Source organism: Notolepis coatsorum (genome assembly GCF_963971535.1).
Source record: "Notolepis coatsorum genome assembly, chromosome: 1".
Lineage (NCBI taxonomy): Eukaryota > Metazoa > Chordata > Actinopteri > Aulopiformes > Paralepididae > Notolepis > Notolepis coatsorum.
The window spans coordinates 293,240,901-293,255,443 of record NC_140165.1 but is presented as its reverse complement, the minus strand read 5'-3'; the positions used below and the strand labels follow the sequence as shown (position 1 = coordinate 293,255,443).

The window sequence follows — 14,543 nt, the reverse complement described above, 5'->3', positions numbered from 1 at the left end:
ATTGGTCGAGACTGCCCCCTGTATCGCCAGCTGTGCTCAGCCGTCATCTCCCCGCGCACCCCACCCTCTACGGGTAAACCGAGGAAGAGGAAAGGGTTACGTCAGCCGAAGGTGTGTGCTCTGAACGTAACGGGGAGTGAGACTGAGACGGCATCAGGTGTGGGTGACGACGCGCCGGCGCCCCAAGCGGGCCCCGAGACGGATAGCAGTGACGAGGACCCATTTGCGGAGTTCCCCCAGGCGGACGAGGTGGGGAGGGACCTGGCGGGTCAGTTCGGAACGGCCCAGCTGGAAGACCCAAACCTAACGCAGGCCCGGGCGAATATCAAAACCATAGATGGAAATCCAGTGGAGGGGGTGAGTAACCTGTCATATCCTCACTTTGCAATAAAAAGACAATTGCTGTACCAAGTCGTGAAAAAGAATGATGAGGTTAGAGATCTATTGCTGGTGCCGAAATTCTTTATTCCCACTGTACTCCAGCTAGCGCATTCACATATCCTCGGAGCACACCTGGGCGTGGACAAAACCATGGAGCGCATAAGGGCGCGTTTCCATTGGCCGGGCATGAAGAGAGCGGTAGAGGACTACTGCAGGAGCTGCCCAGAGTGTCAACGCGCAGCACCAAAGGTACAATATAAAAATCCTCTGATCCCGCTGCCCATCATTGAGACCCCATTCTCAAGAATTGCCCTCGACGTGGTGGGCCCTCTAGTCAAATCGTCCCGAGGCCACCAGTATATACTGGTAATCATAGATTATGCTACCCGTTACCCCGAAGCCATCCCGTTACGCACGGTGACGGCCAAAATTGTGGCACGGGAGCTCTTTCATTTGTTTAGTCGGGTGGGAATTGCCGACTCTATTCTCACTGATCAGGGCTCGTGCTTTATGTCGCGGGTCATGAAAGAAATGTGCAAACTAATGAAAGTGGAACAGCTGCGAACCTCCATATACCATCCACAGACGGATGGGCTGTGCGAGCGCTTCAACAAGACCCTGAAAAGCATGCTAAGGAAGGTGATGGAGAAGGATGGGAAGAATTGGGATCAGTTGTTGCCCTTTCTGATGTTCTCTGTGCGTGAGGTCCCACAGGCTTCCACTGGCTTCTCGCCATTTGAGCTGCTCTACGCCCGCAAGCCGCGGGGTCTCCTGGACATCGCAAAGGAGATTTGGGAGGAACAGCCGTCGCCCCACCGGTCTCTCATAGAGCATGTGCAGGTAATGAGAGACAGGATGAAGGCGCTCTGGCCAGTGGTGAGAGAACATATGCAACAGGCCCAAGACGCACAGAAGCGCATTTATGACCGGGGCGCACAGCCACGGGAGTTTAATGTGGGGGACCGGGTCCTAGTACTGGTACCGACAGCAGAGTGCAAATTCCTAGCCAAATGGCAGGGACCCTACGACATAATCGAGAAAGTGGGTCCCGTCAACTACAAGGTCCACCAGCCCGACCGTAGGAAGCATCGACAGTTATACCATGTTAACCTGTTGAAGAAATGGCATGCCCGGGATGTGTTGCTCTCGCCCCCCCCTCTCTCCCCTTTTGCGCAGCAGGTGGCAGAGGCGGCCGATGTTCCCATCGGGGAACAGTTGTCCCCGACCCAACGGCAGGAGCTTCGGGAGCTGGTCCAACAGAACCGGGACGTGTTTTCGGCCACGCCGGGCCGCACCACATTGGCCCAGCACCACATCATTACCAGCCCGGGAGACAAGGTAAAGCTGAAGCCCTATCGTATCCCAGAGGCAAAAAGAGAGGCCGTCAGAAGCGAAGTGCGGGTCATGCTGGAGATGGGAGTGATTGAGGAGTCTCATAGCGGGTGGTCCAGTCCTATTGTTTTAGTGCCGAAACCCGACTCAACAACCAGGTTCTGCAATGATTTCAGGAAGCTTAATGACATTTCAAAGTTTGACGCCTATCCCATGCCTAGAGTGGATGAGCTCATTGATAGACTGGGCCTGGCCAGGTTTATCACGACACTAGATCTAACGAAGGGTTATTGGCAAGTCCCTCTGGCCCCCGCCTCGAGGGAGAAGACGGCTTTCTCCACCCCAGACGGGCTGTTTCATTATAAAGTTCTCCCGTTTGGCCTGCATGGGGCGCCATCTACCTTTCAGAGGCTGATGGACAGAGTACTACGGCCCCATCGGGAGTATGCAGCCGCATATCTCGATGACATTATCATTCACTCATCAGATTGGGACGCGTGTACCGGTTCCGCAACAGTAAGTGACTTCCGGGTAGGCCTGATTGGCCCCGACAGGCACGTGACGCGGCAAACTCAGGACGCGCAACGAGGCTGCTGAGAGCTGTCGCGCGGAAATAGGCTGTCTATTGCCATTCTCTAACACAAACTCTAACCTTAACCAGCTCCTTAACAGCGCCTAAACTTAACCGTTCTAACCTTAACCAACTCCGAAACAATGCCTAACCTTAACCTTAACCATGCCTAACCTTAACCATAGAAAGAATATTGCCATTCTCTAACACAAACTCTAACCTTAACCAGCTCCTTAACAGCGCCTAAACTTAACCGTTCTAACCTTAACCAACTCCGAAACAATGCCTAACCTTAACCTTAACCATGCCTAACCTTAACCGGCGAAAGAATACACGTTAAAAAAAAAATCACGTTAAAAAAAATAAATTCGATGGGATTCGAACTCGTCAACAACGTACCGCAGGATCGCAGGACCGCTGCTCTGCGAGGTGAGCTAAAGCGCTGAATGAAAGTCATAGCGGATTTGGACGGTTACATCATTCCGCAAGCTCTGCCGCGCGGCAGAGAAAGTTGCGCGTCACGTGCCTGTCGGGGCCAATCAGGCCTACCCCGGAAGTCACTTACTGTTGCGGAACAGTTACACGCGATTGGGACACCCACCTCCAAAAGGTGAGAGCGGTGTTGGGTGCCCTCCGGGAGGCGGGTCTCACCGCCAACCCAAAGAAATGCAGGCTGGGACTAGAAGAGGCAGAGTACCTGGGGTTCACAATAGGCCGGGGCAATGTAAAACCGCAGAAGAGGAAAATTGATGCGATAAGGGAGTGGCCTCGCCCTTTAACCAAGAAGCAGGTCAGGACATTTAATGGGCTAGCGAGCTATTATAGGAGGTTTATCCCTAACTTTGCTGCTCGCGCTGCTCCCCTCACAGATCTGACCCAGGCGCGGCGGCCGTTCACGGTGAAGTGGACACCGGAGGCGGAGGCGGCGTTCGAGGACCTCAAGACTGCCCTCTGTTCGGGACCGGTGCTGATCTCCCCGAACTTCGACAAGGAGATGACGGTACAGACAGATGCATCAGAGGTGGGACTGGGAGCGGTCCTCTCCCAGCAACTGGAGGGTGAGGAACATCCAATTTTATATGTGAGCAGGAAGCTGCTGCCACACGAGCGCAACTATTCTGCGGTGGAGCGCGAAGGTCTGGCAATTAAGTGGGCACTGGAGACGCTCCGTTATTATCTGCTGGGGAGGCGCTTCACGCTGGTGACGGATCACGCCCCCCTCGTCTGGATGGCCAAGACAAAGGGGACCAATGCCAGGGTGACTCGATGGTTTCTGGAGTTGCAATCATTTAACTTTTCTGTCATTCACAGGTCAGGGGTGGCGCACGCCCTCTCCAGGAAGGATGCCTGTTGGGCGTCGGACGCTCTTCCCCGACGGTCGGAGCTGGAGGGGGGGTACTGTGGCAACCCCAAGCCACCCCTGGGCTTGGTGATTGATGGGCGCTATGTGGCGACCCAATGGCTGGGCGCTGCCCATGTTTGGGCGTCCGCTTCCGGACGCACCTGTCACTAAAGACCCATCAGAGTGATTACGTGATTAGCGAATCACGGCGCGGTGCGCCTGTTGGGGAGGGGGCACTTAATGGAGCCGAGGAGCCTCCTCTCAGTCCCCCGTAGCAGCGCAAGGCAAAAGGCCACAGAGCGGAGACGCCGCCCGGCCGACAGATTACCGCCAGCAAACCGTTATTATTTGAATAGAAAATAAAGAGCATGATTTTGGGAACTGCAACCTGTCTGTGTGTTGTTTATTCTGCCACCCCTACACCTGGAATTGCCACAATATGCAAGTTCAAACAGATGGGTTTTTAGTTGGGATTTAAATGTTGATAGGGAGTCAGACTGTCGGACATGTGAGGGCAGGGAGTTCCAGAGTCTGCAGAGTAGCTGAAAGCTCGGGCACCCATGGTGCGGAGGTGTGAGCTGGGGATGGATAGAAGTCCAGTAGAGGATGAGCGGAGGGTGCGGGAGGGAGTGTATTCCTGGAGGAGGTCAGTGATGTAGATGGGGGCTAGATTATGGAGGGGTTTGAAGGTGAGTAGAAGGTTTTTGTATTCGATCTGGTAGTGCACAGGGAGCCAGTGTAGTTGAACGATGTGATGCATGCTAAGCTTCACTGGATGTAGAAAATGTGACAAGAAGTTGGTCATTTATTATCCCCTTGAAAATACTACATTGGTGCATTTGATTCTCAAAGTTGTTCTGGTCAAGGGACCCCCGCATTGACATGTAATACGCTCTTCTCTCAGGGACCCCAATCTGAGAAGATAATTGTTGTTAGATGTGATTTAGTCCAGAATTCCATAACTGTCTAAACCTATGATCAGAATAGTAATTATTTTACATTCTCTCACTGTGCTAACTACTAGTGAAGACTAGCGAAATTCAACTATTTAGCTGGGAACCCCCTCGAGGACCCCCACCTTGATATGTTGTGTTGTACCTCTTCAGGTGGAAACCCCTTGGTGGGGCCCCTCTCCCAGGCGTGGGGGGGTGATGACACGGACGGCCCAGAGGAGGAAGTGACAGTGGACGAGAATAGGCTGGAGCCACGTTCTGACGACGAGGACACGTAAGGCCATCTGACCGACACTCAACTAAACAGCCGGGGGTCTTGGTACCCATTTGATGCACAACTCGTTTGGGTCAAACATTTATAATACAGAGATATCTATATTTATATCAATACACCCCCCCCCCCCCCCCCCCCTCCTGTATTTAAAATAATACAAGATCCATTTACGTTGTCCATATAGTGTATGTATAACATATTTGGATAAGAATGCCCATAAATATATGACAACATGCTAACGGAACGTCTTCCTTCTTCCCAGGGACTTTGAAGACGATTCTTCTTGTGACTGGATAGATGGACTGGAGAAGATGTCTTTGGAGCACTGACCCCTGGCTCCCCAGGAACTTCTCTGATCGCAGGCTCTTCAACGTTATTGTTTTACACACCGTACATTTACATTTACATTTAGTCTTTTAGCTGACGCTTTTATCCAAAGCGACTTACAAGTTCTGTACGACAAGTCAGCAGGAAGGGTACAACTCTTTCAGCTGAGTAACAATGTTCATCAAACAGTATTTGGTGCTGCAGTGTTGAGTGCATAGTAGCTACTACAAATGCTAATTGTTTACATGTCCAGATAATTTTTTCACTGGCGTTTATAATGACGATGACCATGTTCGTATTGTATATTACAAGGGGACATACCATTGATGGGATTTGAAGGTTTTGAAATAAGCTGGTTATTTATAAAATTTATACATTTTTACTGTACATTTTGATCCCTGCACTGATGTTCGTTTTGTGTAAAAAAAATAAAAAAAAATAATAAACCCTGATTAATGAGTCGATTGTGTACATTGTATGACTTGATGTTATATAACCCGCACATCTGCACATTACATTACAAGACGCCTCTGCCCCTGCCCGGCCCCCCCCCCCCCCCCCCCCCCCTCCCCCGTCGACAGCCATGACTGAATGACCGTTGCTTTCAAAGCAGGAGTCGTGTCGGCTCCATGCTCCCCGCTTCCCTCTTCATTCTGTTGAACATCTGCTGTTCAGGTTACCATAGTGACGTCCCCCGGCACATTGAGATGTCTGGGAGCCTCTGTTGCTGGGAGCAGGATATCAACCAGAGCAGCTGGGTCTCCCCCCGGGGTCGCGCCCATCTGAACCCACTCCAGATATTCCACCTTCATTTCCCCCACAATATCAGACGAGCGGTAGACTAAACAGGTCACTTTTGTTACGTTGTCGGTATTCCCATATCAAACAATACATCCGGATCATTCTGTTGATCTCTAGATGAAACGTAGCCTAAACACCGCTCCAGACGTAAGGCCCCCACAGCGACAGTGTTTGGTGGTGTTGGGTCTCTTCCTGAGAGAGGATGTTTGCTTTAGAGTTCATGACACGCCACTAGGTGGAGTTGAGGTTGCTGATGCCGAGGCCTCCGTCTGCTCCGCTGGGAAAGAGAGGCCGCAGCCTATAATTGAGCCTTTCATTTAGCAGACAAACACGGAAGCCTCGTCACTGTACTTATTCCTGAACCTTTCTTGACTGCTCGGTTGTGGAGGTTTTGGCGATGAATTTAAACAACTGAAAAGCCAATATAAACGCTCAAATTAAAGGTCACATTTCGGAGGAGTCTAGCGGGGCAGAGACAATGGCTTACCACATGGCGAGCTGACTATGAAATCAGCCAGGCGGTTCCACGGGCCTCGCCCATATGCCATTATGGCTTCAGCAGGAAATAGATATTACAGAGGCTTTAATCAACAAAGCCATGATGGTGCTGATTCACCAACGGCTAAGCCCCGCGAACGGGCTGTCGTGCCGGCTGCGCTCCTCCAGCGGTTTGCCCTCTGGGTGACAGGAGGATTCTTCTTGTTCTTCCTGATAACTCCCCATACTTGTGTTATTGAGGAAGCATGGGCCGCTTGGTCCTTATCTTAAAGACACACTGGAACCCCCCCCCCCCCTCCATGGCTCATACACTAGCCCTGTTACTTTAATTAGTGATATGACTCTTACGCTTCAATGCAAGCTCTTTTTTAGTAGAGTTAAAGATAAAGGGATATATAATAGCTCAGTGTTTGAGCATTGTGTCTTACTGTTCCTTATAGATATGAGGGTCTCTCTCAACAGGGTAATTTTTTATCAAAGCATGTGTGGATCAGTGGTTTCATTTATATAGCTCATGGAATGAACTCCAACAGTCCTTAAAGCTTGAGATTCTCCCCTCTGTTGCAAAGTTTAAAACCTTGATCTCCAACCATTATCAATCAAGTTGTAAACATTTTAATCGATTGTTATCCTTACTTGTCTTATTGTTATGATTTTATATGCCTTTTTATGCTCAACTCTGTATGTACACTCAACGTGACTGTAAATAAGGGAAACCTCTGTTGCCTTTCGAGTTTCAATAAAGGTTTGAAATTAAATTCATGAGTAAACTGACTTTATGGCACAGTCATTTAACCAGTTATTAACATGAGAGGTCTGCATATTTGCATGATCTAATGGGGGTTAGATGTGTTGGGGCTTGTAACTGGGCTATAGGAGGATGTCTTGATGTTAGGCGTATTGAGCGTTTGTATTCCTTTTTAGATATTTGCAAACTGGATTGCAGATGGACTTTAGGGATGGACACATAGGGATGCACCGATATGAAAATGTTGGCAGATACTGATATTAACATTTCTGTTATGGCCGATAACAGATATTATACAACGGCATGCAAATTTCTCGATTCTGATTGGCTGAAACAGTCATTTTACACGTCTTTATTGGCAACAATCCACGCTGCTGGCCCAGGACCCGCCCACAACCGACCCACATCACATCACTCCGCCGGATCACAAGAAGGTGGCCAATAATATTTACAAATGGATATGTTAATGGCGACTAAACGACTAAATATGAAGCGATTCTGTCAAGGGGAATGTGTTAGCCCTTTAAACAATGTTGGATGATGTAATTGATGGGTCTTGAGGCAATCTAGAACAAAAGAAAAATCGCGGTTTGATTGATAGATTAATTGATTGATTTAAATTTCTACTTCCTTCTTGCTACTGACTGCAGCGTTCTCTCTCACTGTCCGACGCTGGCGTACCCACAAACACACACACACACATACACACACACACACACACACACACACACACACACACACACATACACACACACACGCACACACACACTGTGACACACACACACACACACACACACGCACACACACACACACACACACACTCCTGTCTGCAACAGCGGGGGAGTCAGACTGAGAGAGAAGCAGCGCTGTTTTAAGTGAGCATGGTCTATTGAATTGATTGATTGGTTGATTGCTAATTTTATTACTGTACCCCTGGTTTCCAACTGGTTAAGTTTAGGCTAAAAGAAATAAATAAAAAAATAGGGCGAAGAAAACGTTTTTTTCCTATGCATTCCCTTAACAATTGTGTGTATTGAGCCGTACTGTATTGTACCCATTCTGCATCTGGTAATAAAATTTTCAATCAATCATTCCAATAATACACAGTTGGATGTGTTAGTTGGTTGGATGCACTTCAAGCTGCTTCCACATGAGGCAACTTCTCTCAATCATTCCAATAATACACAGTTGGATGTGTTAGTTTGGTTGGATGCACTTCAAGCTGCTTCCACATGGAGTTGTGGGAACTACTTTTTCTGGCGGATGGTTTTTTCAATAAATCTTCGATTAATGTGTGTTTATTGTATAGAAATAAGGTTGGATGAATCTGGCAGTTGTATAAAAGCTTTACACCACGTGCAGTCGTGATTTGTGACCAATAAACCATGCCTAGGGGGGTCTAACGACCCTCGGCTGCGCCTCGGGCCTAACAACCACCCCTAGGCATGGTTTATTGGTCACAAACCACTCCTGCGTGTGATGTAATGCTTAATTTTACAGATGTCGATATGATAGTTGTATAAATAAAACAAATTGGTATCTAGATAGAGAAATAATCATCAGTTGTTGGAACAATTGGAGGTGGACTTCCCACTCTCCAGGACATTTACAACAAGCGTTGCAAGAGCAAGGCTAAGAGAATAATCAAAGACTCTAGTCACCCAAACAACTGCCTCTTTGAACTGCTGCGGTCAGGCAAGCGATACCGGAGTCTCATGGCCAATACAGAGAGACTCAGAAGGAGCTTCTATCCCTGGGCCCAGGAGTTCTAAACGTGTAATCCCTATTTATTGATTGATTGATTGATTGATTGAAATGTTTTATTAACAGATTGCAGAATGGGTACAGTACGTACAGCTCAATACACACAATTGTTAAGGGGATGCAGACCAGAGAAAGACTTTCGTCTTGTTTACATCAGGGTCCCCCATTTTCAATTCATAATGAGTTGAAATGAATGAATCCAAATCTGATCCGATCAGATAGGGATTAAAAGTTTTGAACTCCTGGGCCCAGGCCATCAGGATGCTCAACGACAATGACACTATTTAACAACCCATCATCTACACTCACAGCACACACATCCACACGCACACACTCACTTTAAAAAAAACACTCACCATAACACCCACTCTACTCACTTTAACACACTTTATATTTATTAACAAACTCACAACTCATACCTCATTGCACCTTACCCTAAGTTGTACCTGATCCCATTGCTGCATTGTACCTCACTGTTACTCTTTTTTTTACTCTATATTGTATATTGTATATATGTATATTGATTGACTGAACACTTTTTGTTTACGTACTCTTGACTTTGTCTATTTTATACTTATCGATTGTATCTAGCACACTCTCAGGAGCTCATACAGAAAAAAAGCATTTCATGGACAACTATTAAAGAAACTTGAAACTTGTTCACATCAGCCCAGTTTTGCTCATCGGATCAATGTAATAAAACGTTTTAAAAAAATAAATCAGATCAACCAATATGGTATCTGCATCCCTAATACAAGAGATGTTTGTGGAAATAAGTAGAGCATTGGTTCTGTGAGGTTCTCCTCTCCCTGGACCTTTAATTCCTGTTCCCTGTACTTTAATTCCCTGTCTCCTCACTTCACTAGCCCCCACCCTCGCGTTCGTTTGCTCTTCAGCAGCCACACCCTTGGACTACCTGTCATTATGTGTTTGATTGGTCTGGTGCCGAACACACACTTCTAGTTTCAAGTATCAATTACCTTCACGCACCTGACGTGTATTCTAATTAGTTCCCCTTTGGGCTTTAAGTACCTCGCTCTTCCCCTCTGGCCTTGTCGGGTCGTTCCGTATCATATCTCTATCACCAAGACTCCTTCGGGAGGTTCTCTGTCTAGGGGCTCCTACGGGAGTTTCGGTTTCTGTCTGTTATGCTGTTTTCATCTCCGGCGTGAGATGCGCTCAAGCCTTCGCCTCCTGTCGCCGTTTGCCTGGAAGGAGACACTGGACTGCGCTCTCTAAACTTCCACGGGAGGTATTCCAGTGTTCCACTTCAGACCTCCGCGCAGCAGACGTCCAGACGCGCATCCAGACCTCCGCGCAGCAGACGCCCAGACGCGCATCCAGACCTCCGCGCATCCAGACCTCCGCGCAGCAGACGCGCTCTTCACTCTAGACGCGCATCCAGACGCGCATCCAGACCTCCGCGCAGCAGACGCGCTCTTCACTCCAGACGCGCATCCAGACGCGCATCCAGACCTCCGCGCAGCAGACGCGCTCTTCACTCCAGACGCGCATCCAGACGCGCATCCAGACCTCCGCGCAGCAGACGCGCTCTTCACTCCAGACGCGCATCCTGACGCGCATCCAGACCTCCGAGCCAGACGCGCCCTCCGTACCGGCGCGTACTCCAAGCAGTCGCGCACCACTCAGACCTCCGCTTGGACAACCCGTTCCCCGTGGCGACGCGCTCGCCCTGTTTGATCCTGCTCTCTTTACGCACAGAGCCTGGGTGAGTTTTGCAAGACTGTCTTTTGACCCTATCATTTTTCGTGTGTGTTAAACACTGAAGATATCCTGCTTTTGTTCAGACTGTCACTCACCCTGTGCCTGCTTTTTGGATTGTTCATTTGGGATAATATTTGCTTGAACTTCGCTTACTGTGTGTATTCACACCGAAGATATTATCACTTGGATTATAATTGGGACTTCGCTCACTGTGTGTATTTGCACCGAAGATTCTATCACGTGGATTGTTGTTGGGACATTACTCGCAGTGTGTATTTACACCGAAGATTCAGTCACTTGGATTACTCTGTTTTGGGACAAGTCACTTCTCCTGTCACCTGCTCTGTTCCCAACTGTACTCTGAGCTAACCCGCTCTCTCTCTCCCTCTCTGTCCCGTTTCCACCTCGGAGAGCTGCCGAGAGGATTCTGCAGAGCGGCTCTGACGTCACTGTCTGATTCCTCAGACGAACCTTCCCGGGAGAAGCTGCAGAGCAGCAACATTCTTCTAATGCTTGTATCCCAGTCCTCCTTGTCCTCCCTGTCCAGTCCTCTAGTCCTCCTAGTCCTCCCTGTCCAGTCCTTCTAGTCCTCCTAGTCTTCCCTGTCCCCAGCCCGCCTCCGCGGGCCTCTGTTCCTGTTTCCCCTCTCTAGTCCTCCTAGTCCTCCCTGTCCAGTCCTCTAGTCCTCCTAGTCCTCCCTGTCCAGTCCTTCTAGTCCTCCTAGTCCTCCCTGTCCCCAGCCCGCCTCCGCGGGCCTCTGTCCCTGTTTCCCCTCTCTAGTCCTCCTAGTCCTCCCTGTCCAGTCCTCCTAGTCATCCTAGTCCTCCCTGTCCAGTCCTCCTAGTCCTCCTAGTCATCCCTGTCCAGTCCTCCTAGTCCTCCCAGTTCCTGCCCTTGTCCCTTGCCCTGTCCTGTTTCCCTTAGCCTTCCCCTTAGCCAGCTCGCCTCTTAAAGGCACTGTGCCTTTTTCCCATTTCTTGTTTTCCAGTAATTTGTGTTCTCCCTTAAAGGGACAGTGCCGTTTTCTGTGTGTTTCAATAAATGCCCAGTTCTTGGCTTACTCTCATACCTGTCTTGTGTTGTGCGATTGGGGTCGGTTACAAACCATAACAGTACGACCCGACCCATCGACGACCCCAGCCAGCACAGACGGTGTATGTTGAGTTTGCCTTTTTTTTTTGTTAGCTTCCCTGTTAGCTTCCCTGTTAGCTCCCCTGTTAGCCCTGTTACCTTCCCTGTTAGCTCCCCTGTTAGCTTGTTAGTCTCCCCTATTAGCTCCCCTGTTAGCCTGTTGACTCCCCTGTTTGCTTCCCTGTTAGCCTCGTTAGCTCCCCTGCAGCTTGTTAGGCCTCTACTACCAGCATGGCCCCAGTCTGCTAGCTTAGCCCCGGCTGCTAGCACAGCCTCTATGTTAATGCAGCCCTTGCTGCTGGCATAGGCCCTGTAGCTAGCCATGCCCAGGCAGCTAACCCAGTCCCTCTGCATGGCCCCAGTCTGCTAGCTTAGCCCCGGCTGTTAGCACAGCCTCTATGTTAATGCAGCCCTTGCAGCTAGCATAGGCCCTGTAGCTAGCCATGCCCAGGCAGCTAACCCGGTCCCTCTGCATGGCCTCCACTTTTTGTGTAGCCTTCCCACTGCTAGGACTGCTCCTTCAGCTAGCAAGGTCAGTTTTCCCACTGCTAGGACTGCCCTTTCAGCTAGCAAGGTCAGTTTTCTCCCACTGCTAGGACTGCCCCTTCAGCTAGCAAGGTCAGTTTGCTCCCACTGTTAGGACTGCCCCTTCAGCTAGCAAGGTCAGTTTCCCTACTGCTAGGACTGCCCCTTCAGCTAGCAGGGTCAGTTCCCCACAGCTAGGACTGTCCTTCCAGCTAGCTTGTTCTCTCATGCTGTTCCAGCCCTGTCTGCTAGCCTAGCTCCGGCAGCTAGCGCAGCCTCTATGTTAATGTAGCAGTACAGCTAGCATAGGCCCTGTAGCGATCAGTGCCCTGGCAGCTACCCTTTCCCTCTGCTAGCCCCTTCCCTGTTCCCCTCTCCAGTGCCCCTGTTCCAGCCCTGTCTGCTAGCCTAGCTCCGGCAGCTAGCGCAGCCTCTTTGTTAATGTAGCGGTACAGCTAGCATAGGCCCTGTAGCTATCAGTGCCCTGGCTGTTACCCCTCAGCTCCTTTAGTTACCCCTCAGCTCCTCTAGTTACCCCTCAGCTCCTCTGGTTACCCCTCTGCTCCTCTAGTTACCCCTCAGCTACCATGGTTACCCCTCTGCTCCTCTTGGTTACCCCTCAGCTCCTCTGGTTACCCCTCAGCTCCTCTGGTTACCCCTCAGCCCCTCTAGTTACCCCTTCTGCTACCCTGGTTACCCCTCTGCTACCCTGTTCCTTTGCTAGCCCCACTTTTGTTGTAGCTTCCCCTGCTAGCATGGCCCAGTACCTTTTGTTTTGTTGCCTTGTTTTTTCCCCTGCCCCTCTGTCTGTGTTTTTTGGGTCGCCCGGTGGCTCCCGTGGAGGGGGGAGTACTGTGAGGTTCTCCTCTCCCTGGACCTTTAATTCCTGTTCCCTGTACTTTAATTCCCTGTCTCCTCACTTCACTAGCCCCCACCCTCGCGTTCGTTTGCTCTTCAGCAGCCACACCCTTGGACTACCTGTCATTATGTGTTTGATTGGTCTGGTGCCGAACACACACTTCTAGTTTCAAGTATCAATTACCTTCACGCACCTGACGTGTATTCTAATTAGTTCCCCTTTGGGCTTTAAGTACCTCGCTCTTCCCCTCTGGCCTTGTCGGGTCGTTCCGTATCATATCTCTATCACCAAGACTCCTTCGGGAGGTTCTCTGTCTAGGGGCTCCTACGGGAGTTTCGGTTTCTGTCTGTTATGCTGTTTTCATCTCCGGCGTGAGATGCGCTCAAGCCTTCGCCTCCTGTCGCCGTTTGCCTGGAAGGAGACACTGGACTGCGCTCTCTAAACTTCCACGGGAGGTATTCCAGTGTTCCACTTCAGACCTCCGCGCAGCAGACGTCCAGACGCGCATCCAGACCTCCGCGCAGCAGACGCCCAGACGCACATCCAGACCTCCGCGCAGCAGACGCGTTCTTCACTCTAGACGCGCATCCAGACGCGCATCCAGACCTCCGCGCAGCAGACGCGCTCTTCACTCCAGACGCGCATCCAGACGCGCATCCAGACCTCCGCGCAGCAGACGCGCTCTTCACTCCAGACGCGCATCCAGACGCGCATCCAGACCTCCGCGCAGCAGACGCGCTCTTCACTCCAGACGCGCATCCAGACGCGCATCCAGACCTCCGCGCAGCAGACGCGCTCTTCACTCCAGACGCGCATCCTGACGCGCATCCAGACCTCCGAGCCAGACGCGCCCTCCGTACCGGCGCGTACTCCAAGCAGTCGCGCACCACTCAGACCTCCGCTTGGACAACCCGTTCCCCGTGGCGACGCGCTCGCCCTGTTTGATCCTGCTCTCTTTACGCACAGAGCCTGGGTGAGTTTTGCAAGACTGTCTTTTGACCCTATCATTTTTCGTGTGTGTTAAACACTGAAGAGATCCTGCTTTTGTTCAGACTGTCACTCACCCTGTGCCTGCTTTTTGGATTGTTCATTTGGGATAATATTTGCTTGAACTTCGCTTACTGTGTGTATTCACACCGAAGATATTATCACTTGGATTATAATTGGGACTTCGCTCACTGTGTGTATTTGCACCGAAGATTCTATCACGTGGATTGTTGTTGGGACATTACTCGCAGTGTGTATTTACACCGAAGATTCAGTCACTTGGATTACTCTGTTTTGGGACAAGTCACTTCTCCTGTCACCTGCT

At 50.2% G+C, this 14,543-nt stretch overlaps 1 protein-coding gene across 1 annotated transcript in view; it reads left to right on the top strand.

The window, feature by feature from the left end:
• The window catches only part of nek3 (NIMA related kinase 3), a 29,179-nt gene extending 23,604 nt beyond the window's left edge, over nt 1-5,575 (top strand). The window contains exons 13-14 of the mRNA XM_084323937.1: nt 4,733-4,853; nt 5,116-5,575. Of these exons, the coding sequence (XP_084180063.1) occupies nt 4,733-4,853; nt 5,116-5,182 (188 nt within the window). The 3' untranslated portion in view covers nt 5,183-5,575. The remainder of the gene's footprint in view (nt 1-4,732; nt 4,854-5,115) is intronic.
• Nucleotides 5,576-14,543: the final 8,968 nt, after the last annotated feature.